This window comes from Lingula anatina, chromosome 1 (assembly GCF_051362555.1).
Source record: "Lingula anatina isolate TDL-2025a chromosome 1, LinAna3.0, whole genome shotgun sequence".
NCBI classification, from domain to species: Eukaryota; Metazoa; Brachiopoda; class Lingulata; order Lingulida; family Lingulidae; genus Lingula; species Lingula anatina.
Window position 1 is genome coordinate 25,131,787 of NC_141767.1, and position 24,872 is coordinate 25,156,658.

The 24,872-nt window shown below is 34.4% G+C and overlaps 3 protein-coding genes and 1 long non-coding RNA gene across 6 annotated transcripts; 2 read left to right on the forward strand and 2 right to left on the reverse strand.

Annotated features, from left to right (window-relative positions):
- Nucleotides 1–1,599: 1,599 nt before the first annotated feature.
- On the forward strand, nt 1,600–3,158 carry LOC106150384 (uncharacterized). The gene is made up of 3 exons (XR_001237125.2): nt 1,600–1,908; nt 2,016–2,110; nt 2,425–3,158. It is a non-coding gene; the product is annotated as an uncharacterized LOC106150384 (long non-coding RNA).
- Nucleotides 3,159–4,999: 1,841 nt separating this feature from the next.
- LOC106182009 (E3 ubiquitin-protein ligase Bre1-like) lies at nt 5,000–14,928 on the reverse strand. Of its 3 annotated transcripts, none has more exons than XM_087002280.1 (19): nt 14,840–14,928; nt 13,904–14,036; nt 13,421–13,588; nt 13,193–13,262; nt 12,868–13,062; nt 12,302–12,603; nt 11,892–12,113; nt 11,538–11,663; nt 11,161–11,334; nt 10,782–10,917; nt 10,530–10,651; nt 9,269–9,376; nt 8,056–8,234; nt 7,452–7,719; nt 7,162–7,290; nt 6,710–6,882; nt 6,291–6,468; nt 6,080–6,181; nt 5,000–5,621 (listed from the first exon to the last, which is right to left on the reverse strand). In XM_087002280.1, exons 2-19 carry the CDS (start codon nt 14,012–14,014, stop codon nt 5,445–5,447), a joined length of 2,940 nt encoding a protein of 979 aa, XP_086858406.1. In that variant the 5' UTR covers nt 14,015–14,036; nt 14,840–14,928; the 3' UTR covers nt 5,000–5,444. The 3 variants fall into 3 exon arrangements, with proteins under 3 accessions (XP_086858406.1, XP_013422069.1, XP_086858409.1); XM_013566615.2 differs by having other exon boundaries at nt 12,302–12,588; nt 14,840–14,927; XM_087002283.1 differs by lacking the exon at nt 9,269–9,376.
- Nucleotides 14,929–15,020: 92 nt separating this feature from the next.
- Nucleotides 15,021–21,383, forward strand: LOC106150374 (ankyrin repeat domain-containing protein 27). Its single transcript, XM_013523128.3, has 19 exons — nt 15,021–15,168; nt 15,545–15,650; nt 15,823–15,859; nt 16,053–16,123; nt 16,312–16,367; nt 16,542–16,598; nt 16,935–16,999; nt 17,517–17,556; nt 17,748–17,864; nt 18,005–18,081; nt 18,231–18,390; nt 18,789–18,860; nt 19,104–19,167; nt 19,314–19,348; nt 19,478–19,575; nt 19,755–19,857; nt 20,031–20,214; nt 20,459–20,525; nt 20,731–21,383. Exons 1-19 carry the CDS (start codon nt 15,121–15,123, stop codon nt 20,789–20,791), a joined length of 1,518 nt encoding a protein of 505 aa, XP_013378582.2. The 5' UTR covers nt 15,021–15,120; the 3' UTR covers nt 20,792–21,383.
- Nucleotides 21,375–24,741, reverse strand: LOC106150375 (uncharacterized). Its single transcript, XM_013523129.3, has 7 exons — nt 24,581–24,741; nt 24,095–24,207; nt 23,665–23,734; nt 23,431–23,482; nt 22,351–22,638; nt 22,107–22,182; nt 21,375–21,880 (listed from the first exon to the last, which is right to left on the reverse strand). The coding sequence occupies exons 1-7, from the start codon at nt 24,584–24,586 to the stop codon at nt 21,766–21,768; spliced, it is 720 nt and encodes a 239-aa protein (XP_013378583.2). The 5' UTR covers nt 24,587–24,741; the 3' UTR covers nt 21,375–21,765.
- Between the last annotated feature and the right edge of the window lie 131 nt (nt 24,742–24,872).

Genomic DNA, 24,872 nt, shown 5'->3' on the forward strand with positions numbered 1-24,872 from the left:
GGATGAATTTTTGTGACCCGGTCAACTTTTCAGATTTAATAAGGTCCCTGTTTCACAAAAAAAAAAAAAAAAAAAAAAAAAACTGAAATTGGCTTTTTAACACCTCTTAGACGGAGTTCCCATACCTAGATGGATCGAACAGGATTGATCCATCTTCGAGGGGTTTTCCTCTAAATTGCTTTCAGCTTAAGCGGCTTAGATGTCTGGCACGCCTAATGAAGCTGCTAAACGATAATTAATTACCCCCTAGCAGCTTCAGTAGGAGTGGCAGAGAATAATTAACGAACTATATTCGTTCCCCGCTTTTCGTCCTGTAACGCATGAGAGACGATTCCATGCCATCGCTGTTTAACCGCCGATTCAGCATCGCAACGTGCTTTTCCAACTATGTGAAGTTTTAAGTGTTCTCATCCCTGATAATTTTTATTTGTTTTAATGTTACATTTTCCAAAATTTATAAATATAAAGCAAAATACGGTGCATATTCTAAGCGGAAAGCGTGCTCACAAGATCAGAGTCATGTTGACATTTTGATGCCCATGTCCCATTGCTGTCACCTAATACCGTGAGCGTGCTCATCTGAAAAAAATAGACACTTTAGTATTCAGAGATATTCTAGTTTCTCTATTCTGCTGTAAATGTTCTAGCAAATAATTGATATACCCACTTTAGTGGTCAATAAAACAATCTTTAAAGCAGGGAAGTGGAACAAATTGCAACAGTAGTGCACATTTTCCATACTTTTTATCAGTAGTGCATAAAGATGTGGACATTCAAAAAGAACTTTAAACTCTCGCTGCCATCTACTAAATGCCCTGAATATTTGCAACATCGTGGCCTTCTATGTTCAGCATCGTAAGCAAAGGACAATATAGATTCCCAGAAAAATGGAACCTTGAAATACTGATGATTGACCTTAAACGTGACTCTTTGTTGTTTTTTTGTCTGTTATTGGTAAAATAATGAGTTATTTCCATCGCCGTTAACATTTCAGCCATCATTTCTAATGTACAATTAAAGGTGTAATTTTGCTGTGACAAATGAACACTTAATTGATTTTATTATAATGGCACTATGCTGTACATCCTACGATGTGTACTAATGTCATGTCACATTGGCAAATATGGTATCTTTCCTGTATCATTGGTATAATGGAAGTAATTTAAAATTTGCTTGATAGTGCTATTAAGTACTTAATGATGTCCAAGGTTAACGCGTGGTTTTTCTAGCGCACATGCCATTGTGCTCCCTCATTATCAAGTAATATTTCCCTTTTTCGTGTGTTTTTTGTTTAATTCTTTCTGTTTAGTCGAAAGTTATAAGAAGTGGAGTGAATTAATTACTATTTAGCCCCTGAATGCGGAGGTGAGTGGGTGCTCAGTAACATAAGGTTCCTATAGAAGAACGTTGCATTTACATACTTTTCTGTCATTCTCAACCCTTCACTTTTTTATTTCTATCATCTACACGAGCAAGAAAAAGTTTTGTTTTAAATTTTGCGAGCTTAAACTGAGATTTCACACATACATTTAAAGGAAACCCCAATCATATCGTTTGAAAATCAAAAGTAAGTTACATAGAAATCGCCTGATTGCCAAATTGATCTACCGTCTCTGCCACTGAACATGCTGCGTCAGTGTATACATGTACGTCCTTCTCAAACGCCTACCTGATCTTGTTGTAATAAAGGTGACCAAAGGTTTACGGTGGCGCTGGGAAGATAAATCGGTCATTTCAAGAAAACTAGAAGGGCACTTTGCCCTTAAAAGACAAATTCAATTACTTTATTGGATTGTGAGGTGGTTCTTTATTCCTTGGTCTGCTATATAACGGTTTGTTCAAGGGTGTGCTGAAGCTTTCTGTCGCCTTTTTTGTCACAGTTGATTCCACATGCCAGGTGCTTTGAAGGTAAGGGATTCATTATATATGGTTGGATATAAGATACGGTTAACTAACAGAAAGAATGGTATCTAATATTCAACATTTACCATGTATTGCCTCAATTTTCATTGCAGACGACATTTCGACATGCAACCGGACAAGTCTTCCAAATATTGCATTCTAGGTGGCATGGTGTTGCTGCTGCTACCATTTGGTGTAACTTTACCAGGTAGGTTCTGCCATTATTAAAACACCAAAAGATGAAAGGGGATTATTGGGGTTGGCATTGACTCAATTTAAGTACGATTTTGAGAACATTTCGGTGCTTTTGCCCTTAAAGAGAGTTTTCATAATATTGTAAGGAATGATTTTACTCTAGAATGTCATCGGCCGAAAAACGTTCAAACTATACAACAGTTGATGACAATAAACAATAAATAAATAAATGAAAAAAAAAAAACGAATGAATGGATTAAATAAAAATACGAATCAAATGAATGAACAGAAAAAATGAAATTATGAACCAAACATAATTTATTTTAGTGCATAGGCCTACGCAGGAGGACCATCTGCAACTGAACAGCAACACGAAACGGCACCTGGACCGTGCAATACGCGACTGCATGAATAGTCGTTCATCAAATGTGGATCATCCAGCGACAGACGCTTTAGTCGACTGCATCCTCTCTAGATCCATAGAAAACCTTCCTATACTGGATAATAACAACTTTCATAGACATTTCACGCTGGACCAAAGTTCCCAAAACACAATCATTGTCAGGAGATCGGGGCATAGTTTTGAAAAGCGTCCGTTCACCGTGGGTCGGTACAAGCCGTTTTATCCCTACGGGAAACCAGTATATGACGAGAATGGGTGTGTTACTATCGGAAAATACCACCTCTGTTCTATGCGATAAAAATTTAAGAACATCGAATATTGCAATTTTTCTCGAGATCAGTTACACTTTATCTTGTGAAAATATTGTACATATATTTTTTAAGCACCGGTTTCTGTAAAGGAGAAGAATGAAAAACAATGTTAACAATTTGTTGTCACACGCAGTGGCGGTCTTGAACAAACAGTGCTATACATGTCTTTGATCAGGTAGGCAAATGGAATCTACAAAAACTTTTCATGTTTAGAATAAAAATCAATTACGCTATTCAAGCGTTTGATTTTTGATATGCGATCTATGACCTATTAACTGCAACTATACTGATATGTTTTTATAGGTATAAAATGTCAGCCTAACAAAACAACGTTCCGCTGTCTAGTTATTCTGGTTCTAGGTTCAATTACCATATTGAAATTTTTCTCACTTTTTCTGCATTTTTTTTTTTTTTTTTTTTTAAGCATAACATAAAATTAATATTTTAAGTTTTTAAAATTGTCTTAGTTAAATCGTTTTCAAATGTCTCCACTTTGCAGCTATGAATTTTGACTCGTCCTCTCGGTTTCCTAAATTTTGTTCATATTTCGTCTTAAGTGATCTGAATGACGGGATAACAAGTTTGGGCTCACTAAGAATATCCCAACGAGAACGTTTCCTAATCCCAGGAAGTTCTGACACACCCGTCTCACTGGTAGTTGTCGCAACTCCATCCTTGCTGCTAGGATTCTGGGTGTTATTCTCCGTGCTACTAGTTGCATATGATTTAGAAAACAGCGACGGAAATACTGGGGCAGTTTCCGGTCTATCCAAAGTATTTTTTGATTCCTTTAAATGTTCGTCTCCCCGCTCAAGCGAAGCTATCGAGCTTTTGCATTGACGTGGTTGTTGTATCGGTGGCGTAAAACAGCTGGAACTTTTGTTAATATCTATCTTCATTTTGTTCACGTGTACCAAGTCTTTCCGCATCTCTCTTTCAAAAACTCTGTGATGACGCTCAAATACGCTAAGTTTGAGATCCAAAATCTTTTTCTCGCGTCTGTTAGCGGTACGGATTTCAGTCGTAAGCTCACGACTAATATATTTACTTTTTCCCGATGTTTTTCTGTTATATCCTTTCGCTTTTCGTTGGTATTCTAGCTTTCGAAGTTGTTCGTTTGACATAGTCGGTAACTATGCAAAAAATGACTGGCTTTACACAAAAAAACACCACACCAACAGTCTTAGTTGAATCTCTTGGTCATTTCTCTTCATTCACAAGCAACAAGTCAATTCTGAATTCTATAACTTATCCTAGGCGTTCAGGCTATTACGTCTGTTGTCTGCTGGTGTTAAGGCCAGTCTAAGTTAGGCCTATTTTAACAACCTTTGACACAGGCTAACGTCCAACGGCTACCACGTATTCTTCTCCTGCTATTGGAGCAATTAATTTTACACCCCTAGCTGCATCTCAATCGATGGAACGTCGACCCCTTGATTGGAAATCTATTACTCTTCGACTTGCTTTCAACACACCAATGGTTGCTATGAATAATAAATGAACACCTTTGGTGATAATCTATGTAATTTGCAATAACATGTGTTCACTTCTAGCTGGTGTATAGTTCTTGGTGTGAAAATCACTCTCGCGGTACTTGGGTCGAGTTGTTTAAACGATTTCATGTTAATGAAGTTTTCTCAATAAATAAGTCTATCATTGTTCACTCGTTTCAAGTTGTCACATATATTCTTAAAATGGGCAACCATTTCGATCAAACATAAAGGTCCGGATAAAAGGAAAAGAAAGCACGCCTCATTGAGCTAATCTTAAAACATCGAAAGGCAATTTATACAGGTAGGTATATTTGAAAATAAGATAAGCTTTATGTTTGCTTTGCGATTATTTGCGATGTTAATCCCCTGCTTACATAAGTCCTTTTATTCAATTACTTCTGTCTGCGTAAAATATACGCCCCTCTTAAACTAATGTTTAAATTTCGAATTGTCATACATACAAACAAGTTAATACATAAATCATTTCCTGTATTGACGCGATATCTTTCACTTAAAATGGAAGTGAGAGTGCTTAAACAAATTTGAAAAACGACAGCGTACCCAATCTCTTTGCATCTTTATGAAGTTTTCAGTTCTACGTTTGCAGCACTCCTAGCCTACAGCTTAAATGTAATAATTTTGCCGTTTCGGTCCTTTTTTATTCCTTTGGAAAATGCATATTCACAACAAACAAATGAACAAGTGCATTTATTTTACTACAACAATAAAAAGATTCACCATAATGCCACGTGTGCAGCAAGAAAATAACACCAATGGCTGCCCAAGAGTTCTCCAAACGTGACTGACAACGCCGGAAAACTAGATTTAAGAACAGCACGTTTGAAGGCACATGAAAATTTTTGAGAGGAAATACGCAACTATGGCAGCTTAGGTATAAAACGCATAATGCACAACACTAAAATGCATTACTAAAATTACAAATTCATTCACAGAGCTTTGGGATATGACTTAAGACTCTCTGACACCCTCATTTTTACTTTGAATTCAAACTTTTCAATCTAAATACCCCTACATTTTGCTGTGTGTAATGTCCTTTTTTATCAAACCTACAGGATCAAAGTCTTTATATCTAACTCCAGGGATAGTCTAAATCACAAAAATCCTTTGAAGGCTTTCTGACTAGTCCAAATAAATTCTGTGAAAGTCATTGGCTCCAAATCCAGCGTTACATTTCGGACATTTTCTCTGTCTTGTTTCATAACGAGTCTTTAGGCATTCTAGACAGAACACATGGAAACATTTGGTCAAAACAGCATCTTTTCGTTTGACTTTACATGATGGGCATGTTAGCTGTTCCTGAAATAGAAAAGGGGTCATGTTTTTCAATAATAGTTTTGAGTAAAAGTCTATACCGCCTGTCTGTTTAGTCTATACTGCCCTGTCTGTATTGATCAATGTGGTTTAACAATAGTACAGGAGAACCCCAGCCCCAACCCTAATGCAACTCCTCCACTGAAGTAATTCAAGGCCAGTAAATCCAATATTCTACTGATGCCTAATTAGTTCTGATTAATGTTCCCTTTGATATAGTCTAAGCACAGCTAACCTGGCTGACCTTTTCCTGACAGACATCAAATGAAAGTCAACCCCATCACCCACTCCTTCCCACAAAGCACAAAAAATCTGCTTATAGATCAGTTAAAAAAATTTCCCTGAACAGCTTGATGTGAATATAATTTGACAAAAGACTAACCATACAAAACAACTTGAATGTAAATAAAAAAATGACAGGTTGGAAATAGGTAAACACAAACCTTGTATTCCTTAAGTTCTTCCATCAGCACAGCATCTGCGGTTCCAGCTAATTCTATTTTTTTGTGCCTCTCCAGCTTTCTACGGAGGATAGCCACATCTTCCTATAAAAATATCAAATGCTTTAAATAAGCAAATTCTTCTCTTTAACATTTAACTTTTGATTTACTTGCTAGAATTTAAAAGACAAGGCAGAAAAGGCTCCGCTCCTACCTGTATTCTTCTGTATTTAAAAGACTCCTGTTCCATGGCCCCTGTTTTCTCTGCTACTGTGATCTGAGCATCTTTCAACTGGTTCTGGTATTTTTCAAGGTGAAGTCTCAAGTCTGCTGCAGTCTGGGAACTCTCCACAGCTTTTCTCTTGTGCATTTCCAGAGCTTGTTGCCGCAGACTGAAACAAACAAACAAACAAAAAAAAAATGAAGAGTATCCTTGTTAGTCTGTTTATCATTACACACCATTCACACTTACTTATTCACTTGCAATCACTTCAAAAATGAATTTTCTGGGATTATAAAAAACAGTAAAAAATGAGTGTTTCTACAGCATGTTAAATTTACAATATTTGTTACATCATGCTTTCCTCAATGACATAATCTATAAAATACTAAAAATATAACAAACAATCACACCTCAATTCCTTTTCTACTGTTGCTAAATTGTTCTGGAGTATTCTTTCTTTTTCTTCCAGCCGTCTGACAACTAAGTTTTGGGTTTCCACTTGCTGGTGTAACGTAGTCACCTGTTCCATTAAGACATCTTTTTCCTCTTTCAACAATTTATGAATCTGGTTGGATTTTATTCTCTGCAATCAAATGATTATATAAGTAATCATATTGCTCAATATCAAACATCATGCACAATAATCCAGGAAAAAAACACACACACACAAGTTAAAATATTGTTTGCTAATATAATATATAACAATAATGCATAATGATTACATATTCCATACACTGCTTCTACAGTATATTGTAACTGAAACTAAATAATATCTAACTAATTATGTCTGACTCTTACTGAACATTTGTGACAGTACGCCCACCCAATACATGTCTTAATACTATTATTCTGGTCAGCATACCTCTGACATCAGCTTAAAATTGGCATCGTCTTTCTCTCTAAGCTGCTGTATCAACCTGATATTCTGTTCCTGCATGTCTTCAAAAGCCTGACCAGTGACCTCCATCTCATTCAACAGTGCTTCTTCCTCCTGAATAATATTGTTCAAACTGAATATAAAAACTGCATACTGCATTTTAGACAGGTAATATGGACAGGTTAATGAGAGTAAACAAAGTTATAAGAAGCATGTGTCAAACAACAGAAGGAAGGAGAGATACCAATATAATAAGAGATAATACTCTAAAGTACCTGTTTTTGAGCTGCTAAATTCCTCTGTAGATCTGCTATACTCTCTTCCAGCCTTTTTATCTTTCTTATTGCTTCATCCTCTGCAAGTTTTCTCTTTTCTTTCCTCTCTGCTTCCTGCATCTTTCTGATGTGGTTCTTCAGCTCATCGATGTCCTGTTTAGCCTTTTTTTCACCAGCCATGAGCTGTACTTTGTCTCTCTGTTCTTTGGGGGCGCTCTTGTACATGTCCAAAAGCAACTTCATTTCTTTTTGACTGTCCTGTGCTTTCCTAATAAATAATAACTGAGGTTATATAGTCTGGGTCATAGAAGCACAAGCTCATCCTTTCTCTTTTTAATAATTTTACTGTAAACATCATCATCCTCATTATCATCGTCTTCACCATCATCATAATGGAAATAATAATAATAATTTCTTTCCAGTCAAAATCCACAAAACAAATACAAAATAATTCATAAATCCAGACTACTATAAAGTAAATAAATAATTATTTTAAATGATATTAATGTTATACAAATTTCTGATTTATTTTATTAAAAACTACTTTACATACCATGCAGATCTTAAATTGTTGTAATATAACAGGAAATGGCATAATACTTACTTCAGCTGTTGCTTCAGGTCTTTGATAATCTCAGAATCACTTTTTCCTTTCTCTCTCTCTTTCTCCATCTTTTCTTCTTCCTCTTTCTTAATGATGATTGGCTCTTCCTGTCTGGGAGGCGAGGGCTCTTTAGGCGGTTCTTCTAGTGGCTGGTCAGCACTGGAAGCTTCAGCTTTAAACTGAAATAAAAACAAAATTTGGGTTAAATCAGACCAGTTTTCACCCACATGTGACCTTTCATCAAGCCCACTTTCTATTAAAAAATAGCATACTTAACAATATAGATTATGCGCTTTTACTACTTAATGAAACTTAAATGGATTCAGAATGAATGTAGCACTTTTAATATTTGTATTGTATGGAAACTTCCATTTAAATGGTGAGATTGTTAGATGAACAAATACAGCTAATTGGCTAAGCACAGCAACTACAAACATGGCTATTTACAAGTTAATAGTTAAAACATCAAACATATTCACAAGAGTATTTCAGATGCAAGAGTTTATGAGAAAGTATCAAGCAAACAACTAACTATTACAACATAGAGTTAATTTACCAAAACCACATAAGGCACATAATTTGGATGTTAAACAGTGCAACTTCTTATTGAATTTCATGAGTGGAAGTTGCAATTAAATTACTGTTATAAAGAATATATGCCAGAATATATTAACTGTAATCATATCAATATATACAGCAAGTAAGTTTTGCAGACTCTTTTAGAGTATTGGGATCAATGAGATTTTCCTTTTTATAGACCCTCCCTTGCAAAGCTACATACGTTATGCTTGTAAAAAATCAACTGCACACTCAGGAGTTAACACATGAAATTCTATCTACCCATGCCCCATTACAGCCATTCAATTATCATCAAACAAATAATCAAACAAACACATGTGCACTGCTGGAATGAGAATGTGGAAAGCATTACAAAGCAAAATGTACCAGCCCTATCAGCTACTACAGGTACAAGGCACTGGTTTCACAGAACCATCATTAGCTAACAACCATTATTCCAATGCTGTTTTGACAAATATCTCTGTGTGTTAGACATGGACTACTACTACTAAAAAAAAAAAAAAAAAAAAAAAAAAAAAAAAAAAAAAAAAAAAACCAGACATATTATGCAAATGAGGGCTTTGTGAGACCAGTGCCAGCTATGCAGAAGAACTATTTCAAAGTGTGGAGCAGTAGCTGTAGCTGCAGTAGCAACCTGATTTCCCTTTGGTGCTGATGTCTGATCAGTTGGTTGAGGACGAGGTGGATGAGGATGAGAATGAGGTGAATTGCTGTGTTGATGATGGAGGGGATCACCTTTCAACTGAAATAACAACCAAACCATCATACACAGTGCTGGAAACTCATTGCCACTTCTGGATCACAATCAGTTAATTCAGAATTAACCTGACTGGATAAAGGTTGCAAACAAACTGAAAAGCCTACTTAATGATCACAGCAGTCAGCAACAAAATTCCTAATTTAAAAAACAATCAAAATATATATTAGCAGTAAAATCTGCTCAAAACTGTATTTGACAGCATTAAATCTTTTAATATCAAAAGACAAAAACTTTTAGATGGTCAATTTTGCCAAGAAGTAGGTATATGAAAAAGTAAACCCAATACTGTGCATTGTATTATATCATGCACATTTAACAAAAACCAGGAATGAAAGAAAGAGACCTGTTCATCTAAACATCTGCTGAAATCAACCTCTGCAAACACATGCTTTGCTAGAGACAATTCAAAATACATATTTTTTACATCAAAAGTAAAATGATGATTGAATGTGTAATACTGTCAATAAAGAGAAAGTTAACATCTTTAAAGAATATAATTTTGAAAAATAAATTGAAATCCTTGTTATAACTGTCCAAACTATCAAATTCACAGGTTAGAATTCTAACAGTAAGCAAATGAGTACTATTCATTTCCCGGTGCACCAAAAATAATCTGAGCATAAATGAGCTTTATATCAGATCAAATTAAAATCAAATGGGTCACAAAAATGACCGTTATTTCCATTTTCATTGGTCCTTTCTTCCATCCCTTGAATTCCCCCATGCGCCTCAACCTAGCATAGCAATAAACTGTACAGCACTGCCAAGCACCATCCTTAAAGGCATAGGGGTGGCAATCTACTGGGATCTGTCAATACTTAGCCCTTATTGCCCCTGTAAAATTCCCATTTTTTCCCCATTTTTTCTCCACCCGACCGACTTTCCTTTGATTCTCTTACCATTATAGGCCCCTGTGCATGAGCTTTCTTAAACTAATTAAATCATGGTTTTTCATTCTTAAACTTACCTAACTTTGATTTTTTTAAACTGCCCCTATGCTTTCAACATGGAACATTCATTAGCACATATATATTTTTTCACAGAATCATGTATAAAAAAATCAAATAATAAATTCCAATTTGCCAAGAAGCTGGTTTACATAAATAAATGAGAGTGGGAGCATTCATTTTCTTACCTTGGCAATTTCTGTCTGTGCTTCTTTCAGTTTTCTCTTGTAGCGAGCAACCTCTCCTTTAAGCTGGTGATTATGATTCTGTAAGCTAGTGATCAAGTTTCGCATTTCTCTGTTGATGGGACCTGAACAGAAAGCTTTACTTAGACCTGGGTTTTCAATAAAGAAGCCCTAACATCAAATAATTAAGGACATCACGCAAGTTTTAAATCACTTAAAATAGCGAAACAAAAACAGTATTTTCTTCCCACTCACCAGTCTGCTCATTGGCAGCTAAGGTTTGTTCAAATTCAATTCTCAGCATCTCATACTCCTTCCTGACTTGGGCCAGGGTATCTTCTAGCTGAATCATTTCGGTCCTAAGCTTCTTCTGGCAGGCAAGCTCATCGCTCTACATCAAAAACATAGGGTCTATGCATCAGTGGTTTCAGATACATTTTGTAACATATTTGTTAATCCTTGGTTTGTGTAAATAACAAAACCGATAAAATAATAAAAACTTCTGTGTCTCCACATGAAAGGGGATTTTAGCTGATCTGGCTATCTACAGATATCTTATCAATAGATTAGACAAGCAGCTTCAATATTCCAATCTTTTTATCAAGGTAAAGCTCACATTAAAAAATCTCCTTACCTCCATTTGTTCAATCTGCCTAAGATGAGCATTTTTGCTGCTTTGAAGGAGGTTTCGGCTCTCATCTAGCTGAGTTCTGATCTGCATACACTCATTGTACAGCACGGAAAACTGGGACTGCAGGCTCTTGTACTCGGATGTCTCAACTATGACACTCTCAGGCAGTTCTTTCAGCTGAAGTGTACGATACAAGAACACATTGATTTAAGAAACAGGTTTTAGTCATTTAAAATGTCTGTACATCTTAACATTCACCCTACACGTTTTTACTTGAAGAGGTGATACCTTGCAATACATGATCAACATATTTCAAACCTGAAATAACGAAATCTCTGTCAGGTAAAACTGTATACTATCTTGAAGCTGATAACTCATACCTCCATCTTCAGACGCTCTTCCTCCTTCACTGTATCTTGATGATTTTTCTGCAGATTCTCCAGCTCCTGAAGACGTGTACTGGCCAGCTCACGTTGTTCTTCAAGTTCACTTGTCAGTTCTTGAAACTGTTAATAATTAAAATACATGTCATCAGTGTAATTCCTTAAAGTTATAAGGATAACTATATAAAGAGAGAGAGAGTAATGAGAAAACTAATGAAAACTGAAAAGTTATCAACAGCAATGCTTATACTTTTATAGTAAGATGCATCATTCAAATCATTTTAAGAGTTTTCTAATCAAGTATCTGACAAAGACTTCTGTGAACAAACTAGGCACCATTTTTCTATATACCTTGGACTTTGACACCCCTTCGACTCCACCACCTCCCTCGCCCTCTACAGTCACCACCTCGGTCTGGCTCTTGAGCTTTTGGGCAGCCTCATAAAGCTGGAACTCAAACCTCTGAGCACTATGGGTAGTATTTCCAAGGTCATACTCCAGGTCATCAATTTTATTTTTCAATTCTGCAATCTCAGTTTCTGCTGCGGTGAACTTTTCTTGCAAGTCTGAATGCTAAAATGTGAACAAGTAAGGTTGAAATGTTATGGGTCCAACAACAGCATGGTGATGGCCATGGGTGCATTGACAGCCTATTTACTGTGTAATAAAATGAAAAGTACTTCCTACATTCTTAAAACTGCTTTTGTCTAAAACATTCTGATGCATGTTTTCTAATTCACTAGAACATAAATGTGAAATACCTTCAATGTAGTAACATGGTGGATTTCCTGGAGCTTGGTTACCAAGTTCTGCAACCGTTTGTTTTCCTTCTGCAGGTCCAAAAGTTCAGTTTTCACAGCTTCACTTAAAATTTGTTCCCCATTCTTTTTCTCTGGCTTTTCTTCATCTTGTTTCTCTACACTTCCTTCCTTTTCACCCTCTTGGTCTTCAGTTTCTTTCTGTGCACTGCTCTTGCTGTCATCTTCACCTGCCCTTTCTGTTGTTTCCGTTTTCAATTCTTCCTTCATGTCTGCTTTCTGGGCATCACCTAAAGGAAATAGACCTTTGTTTGCCTGGATATTATCTGTCTAAAATGTTATACAAAATCCACTTTTGGGGGTATTTAAGTCAAGAAATTTAATTGCCATTATATTGTAATGCCTTTTTTTCCAAAAACATTTTTCCACTTACAAAATGTCTAATAAAGATTCTTTTACACCAAATTACATAATCAGTTATTCTGTGAAAGAAACACATTTAATGTTGACTAAAGGAAACGAGCATCAGCATGCACCTCACTTTTGTACAATACTTATGTAAGATTTACCATCTTTTTCAATTTTCAAGTCTTTGATGGAATGATATAACTTCTCATTTCTTTGCAGCAGTCTGTCATAAGCTTGGATTAGCTTTCCAATAGCTCTTTTGGAAAATTCGACCCTTTGGCTAAGATTTTGTTCAAGTTCTTCCTTGTCCCAGCTTGACAGCTGTGTCAGGAAAGAGGTCACAGCTTCACTCTGATCTGAAATCAGGTAGGCAGGTATATTTATAGAAAGAACATAAAGACTTATTGCTCTTAATTTACCAGTATACCATTATAATTCTTCCATGATTTAGTGACTATGTGGTAGTGTATATAAGTGTAGACTTACTTTCTCTCTCATCTTCATCTGCTGTTTCAGCATCAAATCTTTCCAGTAGCACTCTCACATCTTCATCCAGCTGGGGAAAAATATTGCAAATAGGATAAAATAAAATGTAGAAAAAAATAACAATGGGAATATAAAAATTGTCTTAAATTTCAATTCACATAAGTCAGAATTTTCATCTGATGAATTATGTTACTCCACTCTACTGAAACAAGATCAATTCTGAAATACCTGATTCCAATATCTGTTGACAATACACAGGACAGCATCATCTGTTGTTTGTCTTTTCTCCAACTGTTCAATTCGCTTTCTTAGATCCTCTTCTGCACGCCTACGTTGTTCTAAGCGTTGACTTAGTTTTTTATTTTGAAACTGTACAGTCTTAAGATCAAGCTCCTCCTAGAAAGAGCAATTTCTTGCATATTAAAAACATCCCTCCATGTAACAGTTAATCATCAATACATAATTTAAAGCAAGCAAAAATTGAAAAGACAAAATTCAAGTGTTTGCATACAACAAGTATTTTAAGATATGAGATAGTTCTTAGGGGACGACTTGCAGTCTTATAAAAACACTGAAAAAAAATACTTGTATGAATGTAATGGATATCACAAGAACATGAACAGTTCCTGCAATTCTATCAAAAATGGCATCTCAAGAGAGTCTACCCTGTACTTCCTATTTAAAATTTCTCCACTTAATGCAGTTTCTTACCAATGAGTAGATTGGTCCAATCTTAATAGGCTCGAACTGGACTAGGGCTTTCTTTGAAGGTGGTCCAGTGGAGCCTGTTGGAGACTCACTCAGGGGTCTCTTGGCAGACATTTTGTGGGTTTATGTATGTTACCTAAAAGATAATAAAGTACCAAAGTGAATCTCTATTCAGATAATGGAAAGGCAAAGAGCAGAATAGTATGCTGTACACTGAAATCAATGTTTCTATTAATGAAAAAAATGCTCATTCTGGACTAAGGCAATGAAACTTAATAAACATATAATTTATGGATGTCTAAACTGATAAATGACAAAAAAGGAAAGAAAAAGAAAAGAAAAAAGACACAAAATGGATGTTGTATTCAAAGCAAATAAAAGAAAATGAACAAAAGCATTGGTTTCTATACTCCACAAAATGCTAAACCACAAAAGCAGGGAAAAGATTCTTCTCAGAAATTTGGCTATACAAAGAAAAATTCTGTGAGGCCCACGAAAGCCCTGCATCTATTTCAGGCTTTATTCTGCTGTTTATGTTCAAGTGCTGGACAAGAGGCTCCACAAATATATTATTTTTCTTCAAATTTATGAATATAACATTTTCATCAAGATGGTAGTAATTTGAGGGGCTTAAGCGGTTTAATGTGATTGCTAAAACACCCATTCCATGTCTTTTTGTTCTTTTCACTCTAAGTCGTAACTGTTTTGTACAGCTGCAGAGCAGAATGAAACTATAAGATGAACTTCAGAAAGCTGAAGTCTGCGGCGTCGTTGAAATGATTGTATTAGCAATCGACTATCCTGGACTAATTACGCAAGACACCAATTAAAAAACTTCTAGTTCTGAATGAGTCTTAAGTCTAACGTTTCCAAATTTTGCATGAGTAATACAGGACACGCTTATAATTGGAAATTTGCACAATTCTATGACTCTCTTACCAGGATCACTCCATTTTGAAAAGTCCCGGATGTTTAGTCTTTAAACTTTATTGGTCTTTGGTTTAGTATGTCTTTGTCAAATGTAAACCACAAACTTATTATAAAAAGTAACATTTTCAATATATTTATTTATCTTTAAAATTCGTAATTTGTCAAATGAATGTCATTTGTCCAAGAAAAACAAAAGAGTTTAGAGAGTAGCTAAAATGACAAGGTCAAGGTGAATATTGCAGGAAGCTTGGGTGAAGTATAGTGGGTGAAGTAGGGGGGCTGGGGAAATCATGGAAGCAGATGACTTAGACTTCAACCCATTTTACCAAGCTTTGCAGGTACGTTCAATGCACTGTAAAGGTACTCGTGTCAAAGCTGTAATGATTTGTAAACGCATTTTTTTAGTTAATTTTAAAGATCTTGCTCAAATTCTAGAAGAATTAAGCATATCTGATTGTCAACAGTTTCTATGAAATGACCAGGCTGAATAAATCCACAGGCCTTCAGTATCTACGTTGTCCTCTTTGCTCTCTGTGGATAATAAGAGGATAGGCACAATTATATATACACGTCTGACTTTTTTAATCAAAAGCATTTTATAACAAAAATGTAGATTGGTAATGTGCTTATAAATTACATGCCTTTTTTTCGTTTTATCATAAATGTTTTAATTGCTTTATCCAACACCTGATTTTTCAATTATTAAATCTGCAGGATCAATATCATACTGCTTATGAATATGCACAAGAAAAGTGTTACACTATATGTGTACCTGAAACAAGCAGTTTGGAAGGTGTGGAGATTAACAACCGTTTTGTGGGTAAGGTATTTATTACTAGATTATCATAATTGTAAAAAAATAAATAAATAAATGAAATTACAAAATTTTGCTTCTTTTTCTCTCATTAAGTTTAATTTAAATTTACTCAGTTGCAATGGACCTTTAGCTTTACTGTTTTTGCTTTTATAGTGTGTTCACCTTTTTTTTTCAGAGACACATATCTTGAAGCCATCTCCTTTTTTTCAGGGGTAAGTTGATGCAGACTGAGTGAACCTTGTTTTTATAAAAGATCTGATCATGGTCAAGGTTTTTTTAGAACACTATTTTATAACGCTATTTTTACACTCAATTAGTGCCTTTTTAGACCGCAAGTGTATCTATGAGAATGATTGTTTCACTTTATCAGGATATACTTATGTTGTAAAAGTTTCCTTCTTCTAGACAATATTACACTGCTGGCAGAAAAGAAAAAGCAGTCTTTTTAGACGAGGATATCCTGCAGACAGGAGAAGGTGGTGTATTTATATGTTTTCATGATTAAATGAAAATTTAGAAATGGTGTAATTCTTCATCTCAGTGTACAGATATGTTTGGAGTTTATTAATAATTTGTGAGGACATTTTATGGAGTAGAGTTAATTTAAGCTGATATTTGATCATTTTGTTATTATAACAGCAGCTTTATTGTATCTACCTTATAGGTTTTTCCCAAAAAGTTACTGCAAAAGTATTAGTTGAAGAAAAAGCCTACAACAAGGTAAAAATTAAGTCATGTACACCAATTAGATCTATTAGCTTATTTTCATTAAATGTAGATATAATGAAACAAGATGTAGATATAATACAACAAAAATATACTGACTCTTTTTAAGAGCCTGATTTAAGTCGTAGGTGATCTTCACATCATAACAGTATGAACTCTTTGTTTCAGGAATACAAGCCATTCAAGTTGTTGATTGTAGATCAACCACTTATTCCAACACCAAGGGTAAATATATACTGTATTTCACTGATTTTGTCATTTTGCATTTTTTAATTTTCTGGTGTCTGGAAATAGCTGAATGGAAATTTATTTGTATCACTTATTTTTAGTTCTATTTTAATTAATTTTGTTTTGGATCACATTTTATTTCTCAACCTTACTTTCATTGAACTATTTGTTTAATAATTTAACATACTGCAAAGGATAAGTTTAATATTTTGAAAAAATCTGCACATTTAGTAATATTTCAAATAAAAAATTGATTACATACATCAGCATGTGAGTTATTGATACTAACAATGCATATGTATTTTTAACCAATGGGTTATTTATATTTTTCAGTCAAAAAGAAACAGTGTATTGTCCAACTTAATTGAAATTTTTACACCCAAGAAGACACCAACAGAGTAAGCTCTTGTTTATGCATTTTCTTTAATTTGATGTATTATATGTATAGTTAATTGAAGTGCTACAGTTTATAAACATATGATTTAAAATAGAAAGTACAACACACCCAGGCCCCAAATAATGGTCTCTGAGACAAATAAAATTACTATGTAGTTTTGTTTAGCAATTGTCACATCACAGCTGTCAGCTGTGTTTTTATTCCATATACAATATCTAACATGATTTATGGTACAGAAAAAGTCATGTATTCAAATTAAGAATATTCATGCCCTCTACAGTAATCTAAAGTTCTACAGCAGTTTCTGTGGAGGTAAAATATCTGTAATATTAAAAAGGCAATACATATTTAACATCAGAATGTGTCCCTTTTAAGTTTGTGTTACAAACAGAAGTCATTTCATCACCTTAACTGTACTAATCAAACATTATTCTTTACAAAATACATTAATTGATAACATTTCAACATTTTCTGTATATATCTCATATGTTTTATGTCTGTATTTCAATTTTTTTCAGATGCAGAGAATTTCTCCAATCATTCCCAGAACATAAACAGGTAGGCAAGCAGTAACCAAAAATGGTTTATTAAGATTAGTCAACATTTAATTGTTTCAGCCTCAATGAGTAATTGTTTATCATAGCGTATAATGATAAAAAAGGGCACTCTTTTATCTAATAATGTATTGTAATGGCAATATCGGATGGATTCTTAGAGAAAACTGAGGACCTCTTTTTTTTTATTTGCAGACATTATCAAACATAGACACAACAATACAGCAATTCAAGAAAAACTATATGGTGTTAAAGGACTATATGGATGATGCAGTGAAAAAAATTGAAAATATTTGTGTGGAAGCTAGACAAGTAGGTTTTTTACATTTTTTTAATTTGTTATAAACTATGGAAAATGCATAGCTTAATATCGTAACATAAATAATTTTGATCCTCCCACATCACCATTATTCAATGAAATATAATTGCAACTGCTGAGTCATAATTTACAGAACCTTCTGCTTGTAAACCAACATCCTCACAAGTCTGACCAAAGGTTTGAAGATGCTCTTTCGGTAGCTGTAGAGAGGTAAGAAAAGTGTCATTACTGATAAAATACAATGTTAAAAAATGTCTAATTTCCTTTGATAAATATAAAGCATACATATTTAAAATTAAATGGCCATGTTGTACATTCAGAAATATTGTTTATCAAAGGTTGTACCACCAATTTTTCAGCTATATATTATCAGAGCTGAACTCTAAAGTTTTCCCTGTGGTGTGTCAGAAGTGGAAGAAAGATGACGAGCACTTAGAAAAGAAATGCCAAAGCCTAGAAGGCATTACTGGTGAACAGCTTGGATTGAAAGCAAATCTCAGATGTCCTCTTCCATCTGCAGTAAGTGTAGCAGGGGCGGATTTAGGCCGTCTTCTGGGTCATCCGGAAGACGGTCAGATTTTCAAGTTTACATTGACAGGTATCAATTTTTTTCTGTTGGAAGACGGTCAAAATTGGAGGGTGAATCAACAAAGAAAATTTGGAAGACTGTCAGTAAATAGCTCTGGATCCGCCCCTGTGTAGTACTTTGTACTATGCAGTCTAGCTAGCTCTATAGTCTGTGCAGAACAAATCATTATACTCCTGTATATTATATCATGCATTTTTAGAGTGGTGTTTTGAAATTAATACTTTATCATTTCTTGGGCCTGTCTCTAAGGCAAGTGAGTTGTGGTGGTGTTGGGGGGGGGAGGGGTGTTAATGACATTCAGTTATAGTTCTAGTTCTCTGTGCACTAGGTCAGTGAGATGTCCAACCTGAATCAGAAGTGCACACCACATGAAAAACTGGTTTGCTTAAAAACTGTCTTGGTAGGTGATCATATGAACAAAGATATAAGAAAATGATTTTTACACAGTTTGATTCATGTCACAATAATTGTGAATAAAATGAAGTAAAAATAAAAAATGAATGTAATAATATTGAAGTTAAAACTAACATCTGTTATACTGATGTTAAAACAGTTGTCATAAGTGACTGTTACATTTTCATAAAGTGATTATTTTCTTCTCTGCAACATTAACACATTCTTCTCAACTCTTTTTGTCTGTAAGGACTTCATTGCAGAAGATATAAATAAACATTGTATGGCAGGATCACAAGGCTTGTCTGGAGACAGTAAGTATACATAGTTTATTTTCTGGATTACAGAGAAATGTAGGGAATAGGTTTTATTTGACATACTGATGTACTGACAAACTCTTTCATCGTATGTTAGCCCATAATTTTAGGTTGAGTTTTTCTATATTTTCTTTTCCTTTCAGACTTTCTCACCAGTGATGATCTGATACCACTTCTAGTAAGTTGAAATCATTTTGAAAATTGGAGTATTGACTTGAAATTCCCCTAACCATTACCTTTAAAGACCTAATGTCAGGTAAAATGTAAAATTTGATGTTTATTTTGCTTTTAATTTCTCTTTTCCTAGGTAACTGTGATAATAGAGAGTAAGAGTAGTCATTTATGGAGCAACTTGTACTACATGGAACACTTTAATTGGGCAATGTCTACAAAAGATGACCTGAGGTATATATATTTTTAAATATATTATATTTATCATATCCATTAAAAGTTGGTATTGCTTCTGCAAGTCAACTGTATGTACGTGCATAGGAGATGAGTACTGGTATATTAAAACAAACACGCATAGCACCGATTATTGGTCCACAAGTGTCCATCTCCATTATGTGTTGTCTTGGTTTCAGCTTCAGCTTGGTCACATTTAAAGCAGCTGTGGAGTATTTAAAAACCACAAAGTTTGAGCCAATGAAGAAAATGGAGAAAGAAAAACAAGCAAGTAAACAAAATGTAAGTATTGTGTATATCTGACTTTGTTATGACCTTGTTGAATTCAATTTCATGTGATAAAATATGGGTGCATTTAACAACTGCAGAGCTCATAATATTTTCTTCAGTTTTATCATCTTGGGAAGAAAGCAACCTTTGTGTGAGAATGTTGTAAGCAATTCATTGCTTTGCAGGCCCAAGTTACAAAACCAGCTGGTCTTCCACATCTTTTACTGGCAAGCCCTGCAGACAAGAACAACCTGCCCTCTGGTGCCTCAGCAATGGACAGGCAGCTGGAAAAAATCACTAGGATGCTGGAGGAATCTACAAAAGAATTTGCCAGTGTCGGCAGCCAAGGGTTGCCTAGACATGGAAAAGGTAAACCATTACACAACAAAAAAAAGATGTAGTCAGCTTTGTATTTAATCCTTGAAAATACAATTTTTTTCTGGACAAAGTACAAAGATTGGCATGTTCATCTGGATATGGACACTGTACTGATACATATACATTGTTGCAACATTTCCATTTTAAGATTACACAGGTTGTTGAGTTGGCCATAAATACTCAAAAGTCATTTTCTTGTAATTGCAACACCTGGCAACTATGATCACCATTTTAGGTTCAAAATATAGGGCATCACCTAGTGCAATTTCCCCAGAAAGGCAAGACAGAACTGAAAAATTAGGGTGAGTCCTCTTTTATCTTCTACTGAAGCAGCAATTTTACTGGAGGTAATCAGCTGCCGTATTCCACGTCTGTCAATAATAAAGATGCCTTTCGATATTTTATTTGTCAATACATTATAGCCAGAATAGTTTACAACAAAATTTTTGTTTTAATTTGATGTCTGTAAATGCTACAGTAACTGTAATGTTTATGTATTGTTTCCAGAGAATTTCTGTCAGCACTGCAGGATGACATGTTTGGTAACTCCTATGGAAAACAATCTTGACACAGTAATGACTAACCTTTGTTAAATGTTTGGCACATACAATGAATAAATGCATACTCACAAAGAAGTATTTGCTTGAGAATACAACTTTTATGTTAAGGTGCTATTGTTGTAAAAGTTCAACATCAGCATGTTGTTTTGCTTCCCCTGTGTGCAAATGCATGTTAGAAAGTATTGAAAATTAAAATGAAGAATTTATTTATCATATTATGCCTAGACTTCCTAGATCAAAATTGTTGGTTCTGGAGACTGGCTACGGAGGAAAACGGGTGCAGATTAATTTTGCTAAGGACACGATTTTAAGAAACATTGAGCAGTTTGTAGACCTTTCTTCAGAGAATTAAGTGAGCTTCTAAAGACAGATTTTAGTTTCATTTTTTATATAATTATTGTTGAAATTGTAAATATAATCTCTTTAAAGTCTTTAAATTCAGAAACATCTATTTGTTATTGTTAATTTTTTGTTGTTGGTGAGACATTTTATCAAGTAATTGGTAGTAATTGTTCATGAATCATCAACTTTCAGTTTTTATCTTTTTATGAGATTAAATAAGTAATATGAAAGAATATAAACTTTTTAAAATTAAATGTTTTTGGATGTATATTACAACTACTAGTACTCATGAACATGGCTTTTAAATGAAAGTAAATCTTAGGCTAATGATCAAACTGAATAATACAAATACATTTCAGCCTCATGAAAAAGCCTTCAACTTTTGACTTGACTTTTAACTTTGACATATTTGGTTTGCTAGTATATATATATTAATTTATTTTATCATTTCACAAGCTAAATGATACTAAATAATAAACAATTGCCCCTTAATTGATCTTTTGGTAGTGCAGCACCATTGTAAAATTTCTGAGATTACATTATATATGTTTTGACCTTGTAACTTGTATTTGAAAGGTTTCATACTAAGGTATTACTAGTTGGTAAACAAAGTTGTATACATTGGTTTCAATGGAACAGTTCATTGATCCTCTCTCCAATCTTCAAGTGAATTGTTGCAACATTCTTGTAGCTTTGGCATCAAAAGAGGTAAAGAAAATTGTCTTCTCTCTCTTCTTCTAGATTGCACTTCATTACTGTTTAAACAAAGCAAACGTGAAATTATGAGAATTGTGTGGGAAGCTATAATTAACACAATTTATCATACACTTATTTAAAAGCAAAGAAAACAAAGAGACCATTTTATAATTTCTCAATAAAAGAAGGTATATGGAAGTTGGCAGGTTTCAGAAACTTACTGCTCTATAGCAAAATGTTCAAATGTATATTAAAGATGTAGTACAGTAGATATGCCACACAAACCATTTTTCTCCACCAACTAAACATCTGGAGAGAGACTTCTTCAAGGTGTCCTCGTCACATACACCTGCATCCCTTTCTAAAAATTAAGTTTCAATCTTTATCAATATATTTTGTTTTGGTGACAACACATGGCAAAAACATGGATATATACAATTATTTTTTTAACCAACAACTCTACTTTCACATAAAATGTGTATTAACTGTTATGTGCACATATTTTTAAAACCAAAAATAAGACATTTACCTATGAAACAATAAGCAATATTCTGTAACAATTCCAAGTATTCTCCACGTTTCTTGGAATTTTTCCCTTGCCTTGCCTTGCTTCCTATGTGTGCTAAACAATCCAAACTGCATTTAAAGAAACGCCCACAGATTGCACAGATAGCATCCTTGTGAACAAACAAAGGACACGTGTCAAACAGACGTACATGTTCTCTTTCCTTTGCTGACAGTTTCTCTACATAATGATTCAGTAACTGTTCCCAAGCACTAGCACCAAAGATGGAGTGCACAGTTGTTTGACATTCACCTGAAATACAAATTATGTGTATTATTACACCTTCAACAGAAATCATCCACTGACACCCTGACACTGAAACAAACGATGGCTTGATCACAATGACTTTTACATGACCTTTTTAAACAAACAAATGAAGGTCAAAAGGAAGGCCATATGCAATCTGTTACATGTAATCTGCTACCCTCTACCATTGTCACAGATTGACATTATACCATGGCTGGCGCTTGGAACAATAGCATAGTTGCATTTGTATTTCGCAAATGGGCTTGCCTGTATTTTAATAAGCTTCGTTGCATTCATCTTATTGTTCTAAGTGCCAGCTGTGATATAAGTCAGTTACAACTACACGTCACCCACTCTAAGTGACATACAAGAGCACCTCTATATTATTATTATGCTCTTGTATGTCACATTAAGTGGACGACGTGTTGTAACTAGTACTAATTTATCTGCAGCCCTTGTAAAGGGTACAGTTCAGCACTTGCCTGATACATTTACCCATCTAAGGAAGCACTTAGCAAGTAAAAAGTTAAAATTTTATATAACACTATCTCACTTAATTTTTAGACTTTCAACAGGTATAACACTATCTCACTTAATTTTTAACCCTAGTTGCCAGAAATGCTATTGGCCTGAAAAATTGACACTGACTGTAGCATGTAAGATCACAGATTACATCTCATGGTTTAAAAATAATGCAAATAGCTGTAAATAATACATTCGTTAAATTTACATTATATAATTTATTATCTTTTTTCTTGGTTTCATTATTTTAGTGATAGCAAAGCAATACATGTTTACCACAAGTGAGTGTAGTCTTGAGCTTCACTTCATCTTCTGGTGATCCTGTCATCTAAAATGAAACAATGAACATTTAGAACAGTTTGAAATATTTCAAATAACTTTAATTTTTTATCAGTATACCTTCAAATATCATGTTCAGAACTTTCAAAATTACTTTTGCTCATAAACATAACAACACAATGACAACACTTGTATTTTTACTTTCATTCATGAGAGCTTCTAGTTTCATACCTGTACTGATGCTTGTGGAACTGTATGCAAGTACTTGCAATTTTCTCCATGTCTGCAGCCAGAGGGCGTGCTGAAATTTATGTGAGGGAAGAAAAAGTCTTACATTTAGTTATCTGCGACTGCAAGTGATAATTAAGATATCTATATAATCTGCCTAAAGTCAAATAAACTACAGATCTGATATCATAGATTGATCCAGGTTATCAAGAAGCAAACTCCACCTTGCCATTAAAAAGAACAAGTTTGAAAAATGCTGCATATTTTGTGTTATGTTGTAATACTGAATACAAAGTTTGCATTTGTGAGCCTCTTCGCCCATTCTTGGGAGGAATGATTCCCAATTGCATAACAGGATAACAGAATAACAGGGCTTTGGGTCTAATATCATACAATAACTGAGTACTCACTGGATCAATGTATATGTGCTTACTTGAGAAAAATGCATTTTTGTGGCTTGGGTGGTGTACCATGGAAGCTAACATCCAAATTTTTCTTGGGCCAACCTGCTACTCTGTTGTAGGCAGATGTATCAGAACTAGAGGACTATAAGATTAAATAAATATTGTAGGTTCAAACACCTTAATTCTTGATGAAAGGGTTGTGTTTGTGAATTATACCCCCCCCCCCAAAAAAAAAAAGAAACTAGTCCAAATGTTTTAAACATAAATTTACATCTAATTTAACACAAAATAAATCAGCAGTAGTCCAAATAACTACTGTGCCTGTTTTATAACAGGAGAGGCATGGATGATACTTGGCCAATATCTAGTTTGGCAGAATGCACGCACATGTACAAACAACTATACTGACATTAGTACCCATGCTTTTTAGCATAAAATTATCTCAGTTACACTACTGAAAAATATACAAAGCCGCCTTTAAAGTTTTTAAGTTTTTGCTATTATATTTGACATACCTGCATTCTTATTCATATATTAAATTTAGCAAAAAAAAATAAGGCCGTATAGCATGTAAGGCCGAGGCAACACGTGCGATTAAATAATATTGGCGCTTTTGACGTCACTGGAAAACTAAATCAAATTGCGGCTGCATAGGCTAGATCTACAGATTCCAAGATATCCCCCAATCTGAGTATTTTTACCTTCACTGTGTGGTATGAGTAGGTGTTTTGAGTCCCTCTGCTAAATAAAGATATGCATTGGAATTTTATTTTTAATAGTAATTTTTGTTACTGTGCTCTTTATTGT